This window comes from Bacidia gigantensis (assembly GCF_019456465.1).
Source record: "Bacidia gigantensis strain McMullin 20006 chromosome Unknown contig_295, whole genome shotgun sequence".
NCBI lineage: Eukaryota > Fungi > Ascomycota > Lecanoromycetes > Lecanorales > Ramalinaceae > Bacidia > Bacidia gigantensis.
In genome coordinates this window covers 1,371,589-1,390,536 of record NW_025408608.1, presented here as the reverse complement: position 1 = coordinate 1,390,536, position 18,948 = coordinate 1,371,589, and the positions used below count along the sequence as shown (strand labels likewise).

General features: G+C 48.4%; 8 protein-coding genes across 8 annotated transcripts; 5 read left to right on the top strand and 3 right to left on the bottom strand.

The window, feature by feature from the left end:
- Positions 1–249: 249 nt before the first annotated feature.
- On the bottom strand, positions 250–1,740 carry NUO49 (NADH:ubiquinone oxidoreductase 49kD subunit; the record flags this gene model as incomplete). The annotated part of the gene is made up of 2 exons (XM_044816938.1): positions 250–273; positions 340–1,740. 2 exons carry the CDS (start codon positions 1,738–1,740, stop codon positions 250–252), a joined length of 1,425 nt encoding a protein of 474 aa, XP_044666303.1.
- A 2,533-nt stretch (positions 1,741–4,273) lies between these two features.
- On the top strand, positions 4,274–5,014 carry KY384_008448 (uncharacterized protein; the record flags this gene model as incomplete). The annotated part of the gene is made up of 1 exon (XM_044816937.1): positions 4,274–5,014. The coding sequence occupies one exon, from the start codon at positions 4,274–4,276 to the stop codon at positions 5,012–5,014; it is 741 nt and encodes a 246-aa protein (XP_044666302.1).
- Positions 5,015–5,475: 461 nt separating this feature from the next.
- Positions 5,476–6,077, bottom strand: KY384_008447 (uncharacterized protein; the record flags this gene model as incomplete). The annotated part of the gene is made up of 2 exons (XM_044816936.1): positions 5,476–5,901; positions 6,045–6,077. 2 exons carry the CDS (start codon positions 6,075–6,077, stop codon positions 5,476–5,478), a joined length of 459 nt encoding a protein of 152 aa, XP_044666301.1.
- A 327-nt stretch (positions 6,078–6,404) lies between these two features.
- KY384_008446 (uncharacterized protein) lies at positions 6,405–7,952 on the top strand (the record flags this gene model as incomplete). Its single annotated transcript, XM_044816935.1, has 5 exons — positions 6,405–6,448; positions 6,503–6,604; positions 6,658–6,791; positions 6,840–7,136; positions 7,198–7,952. 5 exons carry the CDS (start codon positions 6,405–6,407, stop codon positions 7,950–7,952), a joined length of 1,332 nt encoding a protein of 443 aa, XP_044666300.1.
- A 205-nt stretch (positions 7,953–8,157) lies between these two features.
- KY384_008445 (uncharacterized protein) lies at positions 8,158–9,363 on the bottom strand (the record flags this gene model as incomplete). The annotated part of the gene is made up of 2 exons (XM_044816934.1): positions 8,158–9,267; positions 9,319–9,363. The coding sequence occupies 2 exons, from the start codon at positions 9,361–9,363 to the stop codon at positions 8,158–8,160; spliced, it is 1,155 nt and encodes a 384-aa protein (XP_044666299.1).
- A 236-nt stretch (positions 9,364–9,599) lies between these two features.
- Positions 9,600–11,570, top strand: KY384_008444 (uncharacterized protein; the record flags this gene model as incomplete). The annotated part of the gene is made up of 1 exon (XM_044816933.1): positions 9,600–11,570. One exon carries the CDS (start codon positions 9,600–9,602, stop codon positions 11,568–11,570), a length of 1,971 nt encoding a protein of 656 aa, XP_044666298.1.
- A 643-nt stretch (positions 11,571–12,213) lies between these two features.
- Positions 12,214–15,492, top strand: KY384_008443 (uncharacterized protein; the record flags this gene model as incomplete). The annotated part of the gene is made up of 5 exons (XM_044816932.1): positions 12,214–13,043; positions 13,196–13,445; positions 13,519–13,633; positions 13,695–13,870; positions 13,927–15,492. 5 exons carry the CDS (start codon positions 12,214–12,216, stop codon positions 15,490–15,492), a joined length of 2,937 nt encoding a protein of 978 aa, XP_044666297.1.
- Positions 15,493–15,833: 341 nt separating this feature from the next.
- Positions 15,834–18,935, top strand: KY384_008442 (uncharacterized protein; the record flags this gene model as incomplete). Its single annotated transcript, XM_044816931.1, has 5 exons — positions 15,834–16,665; positions 16,719–17,042; positions 17,095–17,181; positions 17,229–17,766; positions 17,822–18,935. 5 exons carry the CDS (start codon positions 15,834–15,836, stop codon positions 18,933–18,935), a joined length of 2,895 nt encoding a protein of 964 aa, XP_044666296.1.
- Between the last annotated feature and the right edge of the window lie 13 nt (positions 18,936–18,948).

Here is an 18,948-nt window from a genome sequence, read left to right as displayed (position 1 = left end):
TGTCCTGCTCTATGTGGTCACCGTTAGTTTTTTGGCTGTATATATTTTTCTAAATTCATTGAACAACGTGGAGCAGAACCTCAGTTCAATCGAAAAATTCATGAACTCGATCTGTGAGGGTAACTGATCTTGAACAATTCTCAATGCAAAGTGTGAAGGTGAAGCGCCGAAGGCTCATTTGTAATTGATATATACAACTTATATTGAAGCGGCCAAAGGAAGTAGTGGCTATTCCACGTTCATAAACAATTATCTGTCTACTTCACCGAATACCTATACGACGTGTCAGCATATCGCTAGCCGGCTCCCGATTCCAAAAAGAATAGAAAAAGAACTTACCAAGTCCATTGTCCCGATAATCGCAACAGCATCCGCAAGCAGATGCCCTCTTGATACTTGGTCAAAGCTGCCCAAATGTGCGAATCCAGGTGCTCGGATCTTGCACCTGTACGGCCGCTCACTACCATCGCTAACGACATAGACACCCATCTCCCCCTTCGGCGCCTCGATAGCCGAGTATGTCTCGCCTGGTGGGACTGTGTAACCTTTAGTGAAGAGTAAAAAGTGATGGATCAGCGCCTCCATGTTCTCCTTCATCGCCGCTCGAGGCGGTGGTGAAATTTTATAATCTTCAACCCTAACCGGTCCCGGTGGCATTTTGTTTAAACACTGATGAATGATTCTCAAACTCTGCCTGAATTCCTCCATCCGGCACAAATACCTGTCATAGCAATCTCCATTTACCCCAACGGGAACATCAAAGTCGACTTGGTCATAGGCATCGTAAGGCTGGCTTTTTCTCACATCCCATGGCACGCCTGATCCACGAAGCATCACCCCAGAAAATGAATAATTCAGCGCATCGGCAGCAGACACAACTCCAACATCCTTAGTCCTCCCGATCCATATCCTGTTATCTGTGAGCAGCTCCTCCGTCTCATCGATTCTGTCCCCAAACTGCGTCGCCCACTGATAAATGTCGTCCAATAATCCCAGTGGCAGATCCGAATGCACACCACCAGGCCTCACATACGCAGCATGCAATCTAGCCCCGCTCACCCGCTCATAAAACTCCATCAATTTCTCCCTTTCCTCAAACCCCCACAGAAATGGCGTCAGAGCCCCCACATCCATAGCATGGCTCAGCACACTCATCAAATGGTTCAAAACTCGAGTAATTTCCCCAAAGAGCGTCCGTATCCATTTCGCCCGTTCTGGAATCTCGATGTTCAGAAGCTTCTCGACCGCCAGACTGAAGCATTGCTCGTTCGTCATCATACTCACGTAGTCCAATCTGTCGAAATATGGCAGTGCTTGAAGGTATGTCTTGTATTCAATCAATTTCTCCGTCCCTCGATGTAAGAGTCCCACGTGCGGGTCTGCCCTTACGATCTCCTCCCCGTTCAGTTCGAGAATCAGCCGTAATACGCCATGTGCGGCGGGATGTTGCGGCCCAAAATTGACAGTGTAGTGACGAATCTTGCGGTCCTCGACCGTCTCGGCGTCATCGGGGGCAATGTTCATGTGTTGTGGATTCTCTGGGTCGACTGGATTGCTGAAAGACGGATCAGTGGGGATGAGGCGCGTGCCTGTTTGTTCAGGCGCAGGAGTGGCATAATGCCGTGGGTGATTGGATAGTGTGCGAATTGTTGTAGTTGGGAGAGGACGTTGGAGAGCGGCGGGGCGGAGGCGGAGACAGCGCGTGCATTGTGTTGATATGCGAGAGAGGTGTGGCGCCATTGTGGCGATTGTCGTACGCTCTGACTCCGCTGCGGGATGTAGGAATGATTTGTAGGTTCTTGGGCAATTTGAGTTGCCATCGATCGAATGATGTCGTAGATATTAGCGATGAGAGCTCGTAGGGCTGAAAAAGCGGGAATACTTTTTACCGAAAAAAATCTCAGGGGCAAGGAGACTTAAGATGGACTCTCCGGACATTCGTGTCAATGGTTTCCAAATTCTAAACATTCACCGCGAAAAATGCCATCAATCCGAGATGATCAGTGACAAATTGCCCTTCTTCAAAACCTGGGGCCCCGATTTTGAGACCTTCACCAATCTTCTCCAGGCTTTTTGGAGTAAGCTCACCGCAATAAAAGACCTTGTCCATTCTTGTGCTTTCAAACCTGTTGTGAGGGGTTTGCATTCCCCAAGTCCAGCCGACACTCGTGCTCTCATCGCCCCCTAATGAAAGATATATATCGTGCATATTATTTTCATTATGCAGCGACGGATCAAACTGTTCAATTGCGTTGAAATACCTGCTAGGATCCCTGCATGCTCTTCCTGCAATATCTTACATGCCAGGTTGACCTGAGCGGGTCGGAATGGAGGGTCAGCCACTAAGTTTTCAAGATGCGTATTGCAGATCCGCAAACGCATGTGGTCTGATGATGGGACTCTGATATCAACGAACAGGCCATCGCGACCCATTCGAGTATGGTAGGAAACTCTAAATACTGATTCAAATGCTAAATGTTGATCGATCAGCGTCACTGTTCCGTATGAAGAGTGCCAATGTTGCCCAGAGACGTCAGTGATGAAGAAAAAAGATTGAACCCATTCGGTGTTCTTGATGATTTCAAGATCCGATTCTGTCATTTCCTGAAAACTTATGACCCATGGATAGCTCGACCTTGCCATATGTGAAAGAAGGCGCCGAAGCGCTTCGCACATCCGCTGCGGACCATTTGGAGCTTGAAAGTCGATATTCCAGGTGATTAGGTTAAAGAAGAAAGGTTGTCAGGGGTTGCACGCTGAGCCGGTTGCAAAACAGATTCTGTCCAGTCACCGTCATGAAAAGTATAGAGCGGCTGCTGCCTGGACGAAGCAATATCCAACGCTGATTCAGTGGAAGCCATGACTCTAGACCGGGTGGGTTTGCTTATTGTGACTTGACGTGGTTTCGGTGTTCGTATACCCACAACCCTGAGAAATAGGCTCTTGAACTTCATGCACGGCTACTTCTGAGATGAAAGAGGGCAGCGTAGGATACAGGCACACATATATAGACCTACTTGCGATTGTTCTTGAGAGAAACGGTCATTTTACCTCGGCGATATCCATCCCAGTATTCAGAACATGGTGAGCACACCTTACTTACTGAATAAACAGATGACCGTTGCCATCAAATGATCGGCGAGTCCCAGAGTTGTCCGAGGAAGGATAGGCTCTGATGAGGTGTTCCCCTTGCCAGATCTATCAAGTCTCTCAACAAGGCCGCTCAAATTGCTTCACAACTTTAAGCTTCTGAGGATATGAAAAATCGGATCCTTAGGAAGTGACTCTTGAGCAGGTAGGTCGACCGAAGATGAAGGCTGAGCCGAAGATGAAGGCTGGGGCTTAAGGTAGGCTCTCCGGCCTTGGCACTCCTGCAGAAAGCGGCCCCCTCGGGTGTACCTCAGCCATGCCAAACGACATACCATCAAGCAGATCCAGACACAAGTCTGCGATAGGCCTTGCATGAATCCGACAAAGCTCCTTTTGTGCGGTTTCCGCTTTGACCTTTTCGATGATCAAGAGTAGGAAAGCGAAGAGCAAACGTGGCAGTTCTTTTTCTCAGAAAGATTTTTTAGGCGAAAGTCAGGTTCTTGAGAATGCCTCTGATTTCGTCGCATATCGGTAATGCAAGCCAGCAGGTCTCATTGGGACTAGACCATATGTCGCTGGCTATTTCTGGCAATTGCTTGTTGTCGAACGTTTATTTCTCCATCACTGCAAGGTGGTGATGATGGGTAATAAGCCTTCACACAAATATACGACACGTCGTTTTGTTGACAGACTAGTCAAAATGGTAAACTTAGAGGCCTCTAGCCCTTTTAATGACCACTCTACGTGCTTTGGGTGCCAATTATGGGGGCATCTAAGGCTTGAATAATGCCTAGTTGCGACATATGGTTATACGGCCTTTGGCAAAAAGTCCTATGTGAAATCATTCGCAACTCACGCATTCTGGTAAAATCAGCGTTTAATCCAAAATGACTCCAGATAGATGTCAGAAAATACTGCCAAATTCGCGCCTCATGGATCTGCCGAACTCGATGGAACAATGGGGGTACGCGCTCCGACGTGCCCAGAATTTTTTCCTTCGAGGACAATGGAAACAATGTGCTTCTTACTGCACGAAAATCTTGAATACTTGTCAATCAGAAGTAGAACTCTCCTCGCCTGCGCTGTCGTTGCGTTAATTGCTAACTGACTCAAGCCTACTGCGTTACATGCTACTTATCTCAGCTTCTATGCCGCGATGTCAACCGAAGCATTGGGAAGAGCAATGCATCCGTTATCGCCCGCCAGATTGGATGTCCTGAGGACAACTAGGTCACTTTACGATCGAGCGTCCTACACTCTTCCTAGCCTTGGAGTCATATCCTCTGATTCAATGACGCCGAGTGAAAGCGGTGCAAGCGATATGGATTTCTACGACGGAACCGACGAAACTGACTTGAGCTCTATGGAGCATCATGATCCTCCAGACTCTTCGCGATCATGTTGTTCTGCCTCATCGCTTGGATCTGATTTCAACTATATTGACAAGACAAAATTTCCAAAGCCGCCATCCCTTGTCGACACAATCCAAAAAGGGGCTTCTAATGTTTTTGTGACTTCTGAGCAAGCCATTGTGTCTTCAAAACGGTGGCAGTTTGAAGAGAACCAAGGTGACGAAATGTTCGGGATAGACAGGCAGCATCCACGGCGTCAAGACTCTTTAGCTCACGCAAACTCATGGCTCCAACGTCGCAATATTTATCTTTACAACGAGGACCTTGCGGACTTCAGGAATTTGCTACAGAAGCATCTAACATCAATTGACTCGTTGATTGTTTCGACGAGCGAAATGCAAGCTGCAAGATACGTTCCCAAAAGAATCTATCGCTATGGTGATGATGAAGAAGCGAGAGCGATCGACCTACAAGAGCGCGTTCGGAGGCTGAAAGCAGGCGGTTGGAGCAGAGAACGATTCGACCCGTCCAGATACGAACAGCTTTGCGAGGACGCGCTGGTCGAGCTTTAAATGAATGGGAAGTTCTTCAAGGGAGGAAAGGTATTACAAGACACGAATGAGGTCGTCACCGCACTAATGTCTGATGATATTTTGATAGTGTGCTTTTCGGTTTGGTGTTTGATGATACCCTGTGGGCCAAGGTCGGCTCTCATTGATGTTTGATTATCATGACAATTCTTGTGGTTGAAAATAAAGCATAGGCGAATTGTTGCTCGCAACACCTTCTGAATGTTTCTTCTTGTCGCTATGTCAAATATCAAGCATTGAGAATCTCTCTAGTCAAGAAAGCCTATATCTATCTCTTCCACGCAATCAATGCAAAAGAGTGAACTAGTGATGCGCCATCCCAACACCTCGCTGTCAAAATCAAATCCCATATACGAAGACATCCTATTCATATCACGCACTTCACAGCCACCTCGTATTAATGATGAAAGTAAGCACCTTAAGATATTCATCGACAGCAATCCTCATACTGTATCATCCTCATACACAAACCGGACATCTTTTGGCCTCAGCACGTTCTGTCGCACGAATTCCTCATTCCCTGGTGGTCTTTCATTCTTGTTGTTCCCGGTCAGCATACTCTGTATGCTCATACACACGCTCTCCACATTCTGCACGGGGCTCCACCCTTGGCTTCCTAGCAGATCTAGACAAATGATGCCATTACTGTAGATGTGCGGGTGTATTGGGATGGGGCGGGGTGGTTGTGTCAGGTGTGAAAAAGTGACTTCGGGGGCCTCTATTGGATAGCTCTTGGAGAAGCGGAATCGCAGGCGGTAGATTTGGTTTTGGTAGAGGGGGTTGGAGTCAAGGACACGGATATCCATGTTCCATTCTTGGAAGTTGTCTGCGTTGACGAGGTTTATGCCAGGGGGCAATGATTGTTGTATCTGTAAGGCGTTCGTTAGAGACGGGACGAAGCTAGTGAACCATGACAGGGACCTGGCTGTCTGTCATACCTTAACTAACTCCTATTCAAAGGTCAGCATGGCTATCCACTTCCATGCCGTCACACGTGGACAGGCGCACTCACTTTTTGTAGTCGCTTCTGTCCAAACGAAGCCATGTTGAGCGTGGACTTTGGTGCAAATGAGCAGATATGCGAAGCACAATTGGACTGATGGGATAATACCAAAACTGATAATCTTTAGAATGACAGAAGGCCAGGCAATATGACTTTACTCGGGTTGTTGAAGTTGCCTGGAACTCAACACCACCCCACGACCACCAAATGGCCCCTCGCCCCGCTTGACACCCGCTTAGGGCTGCATCGTGGGACCCTGCGGCTGTTTTGGCGCCTGGCGCGGTCCCTTATGACGAAGCTTTTAGAGCTCCCAGCACTGACTCTAATCCCTCCTCACCACTCAAGCTTGTCCACGCGCGACCGAGTGACATGTCTGATCTTTTTAATGGTGTGGTTGCATCAAGAACAAGATGGTAAGTCTTCAAAAGCTCGAAGCTCTAAAAGTACGCTTGCTGACGTTTCTTCAGGAAGCACTTAGACAACATCCTCCATAAAGCAGGGCCGTTCTCTGATGAAGATTGGATCCCTGGCGAAGAAGTCATACGGACGTTGGAATCATCGAAAGTACTGTCAGTGAGCCAAACAAGGCGAAAGCAAGAGCGTGCAAGCTAAGAATCTATAGAGTAATGTATGTACAGCAAGTTTCGCCTGCTCTTGTATCTGATCCTGGCAATAGTGGAGCAGGGGGGTTAGGATGCGAAATTCTGAAGAACCTAGCCTTATCAGGCTTCAAGAACATTCATGTCATCGATATGGGTACTACGCGTGGGAGGGAGTAGATGTCACGAGCACTAATTTGGCCAGACACTATTGATGTCTCGAATCTCAACCGGCAATTTCTCTTCAGGGAGGCAGATGTTGGGAAGCCAAAGGCCGAAATAGCTGCAGCTTTCGTCGAGAAGCGAGTCAAAGGCGCCGTAATCACACCGTACAACGGCAAGATCCAAGACAAAGACGAGGAATACTACAAGCAATTCAATGTCATAGTATGCGGATTGGATAGCATAGAAGCGCGTCGCTGGATCAACGCCACCTTAGTCGACATGGTGGATGAAAATGACATGGAGAGCCTCAAGCCGTTGGTCGATGGTGGGACAGAAGGTAAGACCAATTCAGGAGATGTTCAGGGGATTTGCAAGCTGAAAACCCGTGCTTTGGTCAGGTTTTAAAGGTCAAACCAAAGTCATTTTGCCGACTATAAGTTCGTGCATTGAATGTCAACTCGACATGCATGCGCCGCGTGCAGCGGTACCTCTCTGCACGTTAGCGACCATCCCACGACAGCCAGCACATTGCATTGAGTGGGCCCATATAATAGCGTGGGAAGAGGAACGCAAAGACGACGTTCTCGACAATGATGATCCAGAACACATCACCTGGTTGTACGAAAAAGCCCTAGGACGCGCTAAAGAGTTCAATATACCCGGTGTAACTTATTCAATGACCCAAGGCGTCGTGAAGAACATTATTCCAGCTATCGCCTCCACTAATGCCATAATAGCCGCCAGCTGTTGCAACGAGGCTTTCAAGATCGTCACCACCAGCAATCCATTCCTAACTAATTACATGATGTACACCGGCGATGAGGGTATCTACACCTACACCTTCGAGCATGAAAGGAAAGAGGACTGTGCCGTCTGTGGTAACCTCGCCAAGAGCATCGCAGTCAATGCAGACGTCACGCTGCAAGAATTCTTGGACAGCTTAGGAGAGCGACCTGAAGCGCAGCTCAAGAAGCCATCCATTCGAAGCGGCACTGGTACCCTTTACATGCGTTTTCCACAAAGCCTGGAGGAGCAGACGAGACCAAATCTCGAGAAGAAGCTCAAGGATTTGGTGAGTGACGGAGAAGAGGTCGGTGTTTCGGATCCTGCCTTCCAAATATCATTCAAATTTAAGCTCACATTTGAGCCATGAATATCCGGCAACTTTGAGAACAAAAACCCAGCAGATACCCGGCAGGCATAGCATAGCATTTCAATACTGTCACTTCTCATGTACAAGCCTGCGAAGACCTTGCGACATTATTCTTCGAAGACATGCAAATCAAGGGTAATGTCCGCCCTTAACGCCTCGCTAATTTGTGTTGCAGAGGTGATGCATCAATGACGGACGTCTTTGGTCATCGCATGATATCAGCCAATTGTCCCTTGAGCGCTCTACATTTGCCTCTTAAAATCCGTACGCTCTCAATGAATAAGTCGTCGCTGGCTATTTGCCCTGTGCTTTCGACCGAGAATATGAAATGATCCCTCACTCTACCCAATTTGACTTTCTTTTGGAACTCCTCATGTCTTAGACATTCTCTAGAAACTGTGTCTCTCATTGAATCTTTGACGACTGCTTTCTTTTCGCCTGCGTTTCCCTCATATCCACTTCCCTTCTGCTGGCTCTCCTCTTTGGTGACTTGCTCAAAACCAATAACTCCCTTTGGAAAGCACCTTGCAAATTTCTTAGCATCAGTACCCAAGATAGGCTTCACGATGTCTATGGTGGGCATCAATCGGTATGCTGCGGTCGCCACGGGGGAGAACTTTGCATGGTCGGCCCCGATTCCCTTTACAGCGTGGCATACCATCTGGATCTCATCTCCCGGCCTGATTTTCGCAAGCAATATCCTCGGATTCGTAGTTCTAACCCCGCCACCCTCTTTCTCAGTGACCATCTCTTCCTGCCTCCCCTGTGGCTCCCATACCAGATCGCTTGCATAGACATTACTGTGCTCGTACAATTCCTCTGGTGTCCCTTCTGCTCCCTTCTTTTTCCCGTCCTTCCATTCGCACTTAACATGTAGTTTCAGCACAATGGTATCGTTATCCTTGGGTTCCCTGTCATCTTCAGGTTTCCCACTGTCCTCACCCAACATACCCTGGGGAGGCCGAGGGATGTAGTTCAGCCATCTCAGCCCGTCCCGCGAAGCTGTCAACGGTATCTGCCCTAATCGTGCTGCGAGTACCTCATCAGATATGACGGAATCATTGGCTTCAATGTACACATATTCGATTGCAAGCGTGGGGATTTCAGCAATGAGGATGCGGCGGAAGGCATTTGCTATGGAGGCGTCAATACCGATGAGAGAGAATGAGGCATTATCTGTTTCGTTCTGGTGAAAACGGACGCGAAAGCTGTTCTTAAATTTGGAGAGAGACCAGGTATGGTCTTCGCCAGGATAGTGGCCTGGGAAGTAGCTAGAGGTTGTGTTGGTGACCGTTTCGGAGTTGATATTGACAATCTAATAATCAGGTTAGCATGAGTGTTGTCTGAGAATCGGGGATCGATCAACCTTTCTTCGTCGCTCCTCTTCTGACAATATAGAAATTGGCGCCATCTTTCGACAGTGGGGAAAGCGCACAGTCAAGGGAGCCTTCAATGCGCGAATCTTGAGAGGGAAATTTTACGCGAATTTGTCACGTGCGCCGTTTTAGCGCCTTTTCGGCTCGCTCAAATTTTGTGTCACCGCCTCTTTGAGAGAATCAGACGCACACAACACTTTGTAGGGCTCAACCGGCGAAATCTGGGGAACCTGGCCTGCAGTCGACGCGCATTGTGACTGCCAAATAATCAATGCCAAGTTCTTCAATTCAAAGAGTACCGCCGAGCTCCCAAGATCTTCCTCGGCGGTCCAGTCTGGTTCGACGCCGGGATGATGATGACGACACTATTCCTTCAAGCCCCAGCAAACGGCCTAGAGTCACTTGGGACTCTGATGTAGAGGTCAGAACAGTGGGCGAAAATGAGAAGGCTCCGGAACTCATCCTGGAAGAAGTACGAATCGCGTTTCGCGACAAGGCTTCCGGAGACTGGTCTAGGTACGAGAGACTCAAGGCTGTGTACAATGATACACAGGATAACGACACACAACCGACACCTACAACTTTAAGAAACTATACAATTGCGCTTTTGGCGAATGTCTCATCACTGAACAAAACCACTACCGATCTAGTACGAAAGGTCATTAGCAGTGAATGGCTTGGACGGGAGAGCGAATATGTGGTACTCTTCATGAGACTACTCGGCAGCCTCAACACTGCTCAGCCTATCTTTCTGGAAAGTTCACTCAATATGCTTGTGGAAAACCTGACAGCACAACCGGCCTGTAACAGGGAGTTGATGAATGAGCCCACAGTATCGAAAGTGACGATCTACGGCAGAGTACATAAGACACTAGGATACCTCATGCAGCTTATCCCGTCTGCTAGCAGTATCATACGTAGGATCCTGAACAACCACTTTCCACAGTCCAACGAATCGCGCCGATTCAACATTGTCTTCACGAACAATATCTTAGGCATTCTGCGTTACGCTCCGGAACTGAGGAGTGACATATTATCACTGATCACAGACCGAGTCGTTAAAGTGGACGTTCAGGTGCAGATTGACATTGAGGATCTAGAGGAAGATGAAATTAGTGACCACCTGGAGCATGGGATGTCCAGAGCGAAGCATGATTATATGGAAGATCTCAACGATGAAAGTGATACTAGTGATGACGACTCCGAGTCAGACGAAGAAGAAGATCCTGAGGTCCTCAGGACACGTGACATCACACAGATGGTTGGAAAGCTGGATGCAATTCTTGACATACTTTTTTCTTTTTACAACGCTGACTTCTCGTCCTCGAAAACATCTAATTCTGCGACCAATACTATCGACCAACTATTGTCTCAATTTCTGACTATGATATTACCAACGCACCGTTCGCGGCATACACAGTTCTTACTCTTCCATTTCGTCCAACAATCACCAACACATATTGACCATTTTGTTGGCACTTGTGTATCAACGGTCCTTGATAGGAAGCAACCTCCCTTATTGCGACAAAATGCAGCAGCTTACTTAGCAAGCTTTGTGGCACGTGGCATACACGTGCCATCAAGCATTGTTCGAGAAGTCTTCGATTATATCAGCAGTGAGCTCAATCGTCTCCGCAAAGAACACCTACCCAAATGTCAGGGGCCAGACCTTCGCCGCTATGCTTCCTACTATTGCCTAGTGCAAGCGCTTATGTATATGTTTTGTTTCCGCTGGCGGGACTTGGAGGTCAGAAACGAAGAAGTTGAGAAAGAGGACGATCTTGATGTATCCTTTACTCGCGGCCACCAGTGGAAACCCGGGGTGAAAGAGGTATTTTCGGCGAACATTTTCTCGAAATTGAACCCTCTCAAAGTTTGCTCACCGGCCATCGTTATTGAGTTCGCTCGAGTGGCCCAACATCTCGGAGTTGTGTACGTCTATCATCTACTGGAAACGAACAAGCGGATCAAGTCTCGAAATGCGGTGGCTGTCGCTGGCTGTCAGCTATACGGCCAGCTTGAACGGGACACAGCATTGAGTATCAGTCACAATGAGGGTCATCAGCATCTTGACGCGTATTTTCCCTTTGACCCATACCATTTACCAAGAAGCAAGAAATGGATAGAAGGCGACTACCGGTCATGGAAGGGGCTTCCTGGGCTGGAGGAAGAGAAAGATGACAGCGATAGCGAAGACGATGAGGAGTTACCAGAGGACGATACAGCATCTGACAGGACTTGAGTAAAGGATTGTGGTACGGGATATGAATGTAACGCTTCATGCATAGCGGGCTTTGTGCGGAAACAGACGCGATGTAAATAGATCAAAAGCTTCACATGAGTAACTCCAACGCACCCTTGGTCCCCCGCCCCTCGGCCCTCCACGTGGACATCGCGCAGCGGTGAGCGGGAGCTAACTTAGCGTACCGTTAGGGTGGCGTCAGCTAAGCCACTCCCAGCGGTAGCCCCAAATGTCATGACCGTAAAACAATGAAAGTCGTGGCCAGGAAGCATGGACTTCAGCTCAGCAAGGCCTGACCAGAACCGTACCTTCTTCCATGACTGACTTTGGAAGACGCATCTTGGATTCACGAGGTTATGGGGCTTGAAGGTTGTCGTAACAGCTGGCAAAAATAGATGCGTGTTGAATAGTCAGGGATGAGACAGAGAGTGCTGCTGGTGGGAGAGAACCACTCCGTCTGTGTTATATAGAAACGCCAGCCACACCAAGCTCCCCCACCGCGTCGTGCTACTTTCCTTTAGTCTTCAGCTGGTAAGTCCCATTTCACCTTTCCCCTTTCGACTTTCTACACTCTCAAAGCCGTCCACCACCACCACCACCACATCTTCATGCATCCTCTTTCCTTCTTTAGCAACCCTTCGTCATGGCTAGGCCGGAAAGCGAATTGGATAAGCCGCACCACGTGCCCGATGCAGAAGCTATCATGAATCTGTCCAGAAACCTGAATGCCCCTTTTCCTCCTACCGTCCCCGAATTACCTCGCGAGCATTCTGACCGAAGTCTTGACGAAGTTTTTTCTAATTCTGCAGATGAGTCTGAGACCGAGCTCATAAGGACATCTCGACGACAGCGCCTGACCCAGAGTTTTCGGAAACGTTCAGCTTCTATCAAATCCAATCTTAGTTTCACCAAAAAGGAGAAAAAGGACTCTGACTCTTCTTTCGACCTTTGCAGTCGACCCAATTCAAGGAGTGGATCAGTGCCGCCTCTATCTGCATCAACCGCGAACTCTCCCCGTCATTCTTCGTCCCAAGGGGCCTCACATTCTTCATCAAATTCATCCATATCGAGCGGGCAGCGTATCAGTCCGACTCGACACTCTGAGATAGTCACCGTACTTCCAACCTGCACGGAGCTATCTCCCGAAGAGCTCCCTCTACGTCAAAGCCCTGAGCCTCTGGCCGGCGGGCTTAGCCCACAATCTGCGGCTGGGACTGAGATTGCAAACAAACTAAGCCAATTTCGACTGGCACAACCACCGATTATGGCTGCACGCAAGCAATCTTCGTCCCTCGATCCCGGGGCGGCCTATCGCCGACAATCATTTGTCGAGCATACTAACCGAACTCAACAAATGGCTGTCAAGGAAGAGCACGATATTCGTCAAGCTATGGCTAAAAAGGGTCATCAATTTCCACACTATAGGTTCCTGGATTTTATCGGAAAGGGCACATATGGGAGAGTTTTTCACGCGTAAGTAATCTTCCCTTGAACATTGATTTAAGAGAGCGGAGAGCTCGCCTTGCGGTAGATTTAGAAATATTGGATAAATCATCCATTTGCTAGAATTCTGGAAGCCTTCTAAGTGAGCCTAAATGTAAACATCTGACCTACCTTGTCAATAGACATGATCTCAGTCACGATCCACCTCTCGAAGTCGCAATCAAAATCATGAACATCGATGATGTAGACTACGAAGCACATATTCAGGCAAAAGATGATGCTTTGAATGACGTTCGTAAAGAGATTCAGGTCCTCATGCAACTGAAAGATCACGGCGCCCAGAATGTTAACCTTATCCTCGATGTTTTGGAGGTCGAGCGCTACCTATGGCTAGTCTGCGAATTCTGCCCAGGAGGTAGTCTCCGAACATTGGTCAGTATTTGCTGTCTTTGACCTTTACCACAAGACGCGTGTCACTCTCATTTATAAATACTAACTCTGCCAGTTACGAGCGACAAGCTATCGCTGTCCGACCAAATATATGAGGACCATTGCAAGAGAGCTAGCGAGGGGCATTAGATCCATCCACGATGCCAACATCATACACAGAGATTTGAAAGGTTCGTACGCTCTCTCTGCAGGCTCTTAAGATGTGCCTCATGCTCATCCCACATCACACAGCTGCAAATGTCATGATTCACAAAGCAGGGGGTTTACAGATCATCGACTTTGGTGTTGCAGGAATGGTGGAATCAAAAGCCGACAAAAGGAAAACACGCATAGGGACCCCCTTTTGGATGCCACCGGAGCAACATGGACGATTGGCGCAAGAAGAGAAGCTTCATTACGGGTTCGAAGTAGGAATCCATAGAAGTCTGCATACGCCTTGTCTGTTTGTTGCTAATTTCTGAAGGTCGATATATGGTCCTATGCGGTGACACTCTACGAAATAGCGACAGGTGCCCCACCGCACTCCAAATTGCCAGCAAATCGATTGGAAACTGCCCTAAAACGAAACCCACCACGCCTTTCTGAAAATGAGTTTCCAAAAGACCTCTGTCAATTTATTGAGTACGTTGCTCAGACCAACCCGCTAGACCGACCCTCCGTGCACGATATCTTGGAGCATCCATACTTGGTCAATTCTGACGAAAATCTGCCAACTTCCGTCTTAACGGAACTGGTTACAAAATTTGAGGATTGGCACTTTTCTGGAGGCCAGAGGACTTCGCTCTTCGCACCGAGTGGGGCACAGTCCGCGATGGAGTATGAGTCTGGCAACGACATGTCTGATGAGATAGATTTCATTTTCGGCACCTCTCGCGATCTCGCAGCCGGAAATGATTCTGACCTTTACGCATTTTCAACCCAATTTGAAGATGTACAGCCCTCACCAACTTCGCAGGACTCGTCTTTTTCTGACAATTCGGAACTTGGCAGTTTGGATGATTTTGCAATGGATCCACAGGACGACTTCACAAGTAGGCCCGCTAAGCATACTCTACAGCAAAGCTTTGGCTCAGAAAGCAGAGATCCAAGTAATGAACGCCGCGTGGTACGCGGTGGCCACGCTCTTGAAGCAATCTTCAACGCGAAACAGCAACCCTATGGCGCGAGCCGGCCAAAGTCCGATCTGCCTTTGCGCGACAGCAATGATTCGTCTGACCTTGCAAGGAAAGAAGTTGACTACAACCAAACTTCGGCTTCAAGGTCCGAAGTTGAATTAGCAGATGCAGACACCATCAAATCAAAGCGTAAGCAGCAGGCAAAAGACAGACAAACAATTTCAGGGTGGCAATTTGATTACGATAATATTGAAGCGAACATGAACAATGACGCCGACACTGAGTTAGACCCACAGACAGGTCCTCCTTCCGCTTTCCCTCTCCGTCCCACCCTCATGCATGCTGAGACGGCGCCCGATCAAGTTACCCAAATGTCTCAGGCTCAATCTCGCGCCTCTACAGCAACTATGGATCTTGACGATTTGATGGGCGATGAGTTGAACGATTGGCAGTCAAATAGCGCAATGGGTAGATCCCCCACCGGACTGTCAACTCCCCTTGACGACGAAGATATGACGATTCGACATAATATCACAGATCTCACAGATTCGTCGTTTCCATCCTATGCGTCGTCCGTGACTGACACGTCTGCGTCCGAAGATGAATCAATAACAGCCTATGATCATGAAGTCAATGATTACACAAGAGGTAGGAAACCGGTGCAATATTCAAATATGCATGCAGACATTCAACCTCCAAGTGCTGAAGCTATGCGCGATGATGCTCCTCCTGAGGTTGTGGAAATGGAAATGAGGAGGCTCCTCAGTGGGTTCATGGGGGAATTGGCTGCAATAGCTGACGAATTCCCGACTGAAAAAGACGTCGGTGACGGCGAACAGGATCTAGAGGAAGAAGATGGGCCAGAGACGGCGCACGAAAATACTGCAAACGGCAATGTTTCAAGCTTTTCTTGAACGGCTTGGATTTGAGTGTAACCCTGACGCAATAGTCACCGTGGAGTAGAGTTGGCTCAGTCAGATCAATGATACCCTACGTAGCGCTCTACAATTGAATAGAATCGTATGATTCAGCATTGGAAAAAGCTTGCATTCACTTGGTCTAGGCTGTCTCCCCTAGACTGCCCCCAAAAGAGGCCCCTGGAGCAGTGAGCTTAAGCGCCCGAAGTCCCCGGGAGTTCAGCATTAAGCCCGGATCGTGGACTGCTCCGAAACCCCAGACACCAAACATCTTCCATCTGCGAGATTCTGACGGTGCTTTCAAGGCTTTTTGGTTATTGCACATTGCCTCATACTTAATGGATGGTCTGTTGAATCCAGTCAGTACCAAGGACACGCGCAAGGCGCAAAGCCTTGACATTACACCCGCACTTCCATCAACCTTCCCTGAGCCAGCACCAACAGCTCCATCATCGATTCCTTCACTAGAAACCGCATTACAGACACTGACTTCCCAACCTACCCAGTCTAGACTCGCTTCAACTCTCAAGTATCTCTCAACAACTATATCAGCCAGGTCAATACCTGGATCGAACATCCTCCTGCCCAGTCCAAAAACCGCACCCATTGTTTTTGCCTTAGTCAATCATGTTGTTCCCAATTTCTGGCCGGCTCTCAAAAACGCTTCTGATGCTACCACGAGGAAAGTCAGGGACGGTTTGTTTGCGTGCTTGCGTAGTATTTCTGGCGGAGGAGCTATTCTAGCCCTATTGCGCGGTGAGATTGATGCATTCAAGGCTGGTGGGAAGGGGAAGGCGGATACTCAGAAGGCTGAGGTGATTCTTGATTTTCTTGAGGGTTTGTTACATGATGATGAACTTCTGGCTCAACTGTGGCGGGATGTGCATACCTTCGAGACACAGCCTGTTAGGGCTGATATGCTTTGGAAGGAAGTCGTGAAGCTGTTTGCAGGCGGAACTTTCGTTTCCGTTGTCGCTGAAATGGAGTCTGTGCTGAGGGAGAAAGCTGAGGGTATCCGAGAGCCTACTTGGATTAGCGATGGACGTCGATATGCCGAATGGCTGGGCACTAATGTGCAGCATATGATTGAGGTGGTTGACGTTGAGGATCAAAAGGCGTTGAAAGACGTCCAGCAGGTATTGAGCAAGACGTTCACACTGGGGCATTCAGGTAAACGGAGATCGCTTCTCTGGAATGGAGCAAGAAAGGTAACTTTTTCTCAGTTCAAGTGGTTGCGAAAGCTTTTCATCCTTTACTCTCTGGCGACGAGGCTTCATTGCCAAGGATCAGGGTTGTCTTGAGAGAGTTTCAGAGCTACGATCAGAAACTTGCACTTTACTCCTCCATTCAATCTCTATCAACACAGTCTCTTAGAGATGATGAGCGGCTCATTGGCGCAGTTGGGGCTTTGGTCTCTAAGCTGTGCGGTAATGTTATCGAGCTACAGCATCATTTAGGAACATGGCTTGTGGGTTCCTCACCAGAAGCAATCAAGCATAGTCATATTACACACCGCGCGATTGTTCTAGCTCTCTCTGTAAAAATCAGTAGGTCTGTGGCCTTCTGCTGCTTTGCTTATCTAATAAAGTTGAATCATAGTGCATTTGAAGTCTGCTTTGTGGAAGGCACTCGATTCTTATAGCGACAAGCTGTTCATCAAGCACAGCCCTTTGCTACACCAAGAAGGTTCGTGTGTTTCTTTTGCAAACCTGATGATGCATTAATCGCTACAGCGAACGTGCAGATCCTGCTTTTGTTGGCAGGTCAGATCCATCGGACCGACAAGAAATTTCTTTCAACAGTATCAAAGTCTAGCCCCTATCTCAGCGGAATATCAAATCATCTTGCAGCATCGTCTCCAAAAGCAAGGTTCCTTGGCATGGTCTTCGGGTCTTCGATTTCGAACATCGTTGATGAATCTGGCAAAAGGCTTGACTTCAAGTCAGAAGACTCAAGTAGCGCTGAGTGGCGATGGTACATGGGTCTCATCAATCTTCAAGACTCAATGGGTTCTATCTCGGACTTGAAATTCACAGCAGAGAAGCCTAGGACCAATCAAGCCAAGAATATCTCCCGTCCAGTGTCAACGGTAGGCTTGCCCTCGAGACCCTCAAAAATTGGGCAAAGTACCAAGGTTTTGAAGATCGAAGAAGTTGAGGATGTCTCAGAGTCAGACGATGATCTTCCAATATATGGGAAACCTGACTCGGACCCTGAGGACGACGATGATGATCCAGAGCTTGTGCAACGTAACAAACCCATAGCACCTGTGTGCGTTCACCTGATCTTGTCCCTGTTATTGAAACCTATCTAACATTAATTGTAGCTATATTCGAGACCTATCATCTGGCTTGCGAGATACGGAGAACTATGACCGCCATACATTGGCTTTGAATCAGGCACCAAATCTTATCAGGCGAAAGATAGGTTTTGGCACTGAGGTCTCAGATCACATCGAGGATCTTGCTTCTACTATTGTTGGACTCAAGGACCGATGGGAACTTGACAATTTCGCCAAATTGCGCCTTGAAGCGATGCTTGCAACCGTCCTTGCGGATCCCATCAGGATGGGAAAGTGGTTTGCTCAGTCATTCTACAATGGCGATTACTCTCTGAGTCAAAGAGTTTCAATCCTTACAGCCCTCGGCCTTGGAGCTCGCGAGATAGCAGGCATGAGAAACAGCGAAAACGCTTTTGCTTCAACGACTCCTTCCCCAGATAACACATTCCCATCAAAGCGCCTTCCCAGCAAACTGCATAACCATTACGCTCTTGATGCGGCACCGCTGGACGCTCTCTCCACACAAATCTCGCGTACCATGATCCAACCCCTTGCTGCAACAGCAGCAGATGCGATCACCGGCCCAAATATCCTAAAAGTCCGTACCTTCTCCTCGCGCATGGAAGTCGAAAAAAAGAGATCTCGCCCTACGTCCAACGCCCTCGCCAAAATAGTTGCCGATTCATTCTTCTTCCCCCTGACGGGCCGTTGGCAAGTCCACACGCACGCCTTCGGCGACAACGCGCCTCAAGCCTCGCCTATGCTGCTCGCGCATTTGCTGAAGACGCTGAGCTTGATTTTGCATGCCGCCGGTCCGGCTACGGTGGCGTTGCCGCAGATCACAAGCGAGTTCTGGGCATTTTTACTTTCGATCAGAGCAAAGGTGGACGATAAGAGTGTCCTTGAGGCTTTGTTGTTTGCTTTGTTGACGCTTCTGGATGTTAATCAGGAAAGTGGACAGAGAAGAGTGGCGGAGGAGAATGCAAGGGAGCTTTTGGAAACGCAAGGTTGGGTGGGTGAGCTGTTAGAGAGGATGAGTGGAGGAGGTGAGGAGGAAGAGAGGTGTCGGATGTTGGCTGCTGGGGTGTTGGTGAGGTGTAGGGAAGTGGTGGAGAAACATCAGAGACTGATGGTAGGGGATATGATTGACTATAGCTGATACGCCGATGAAC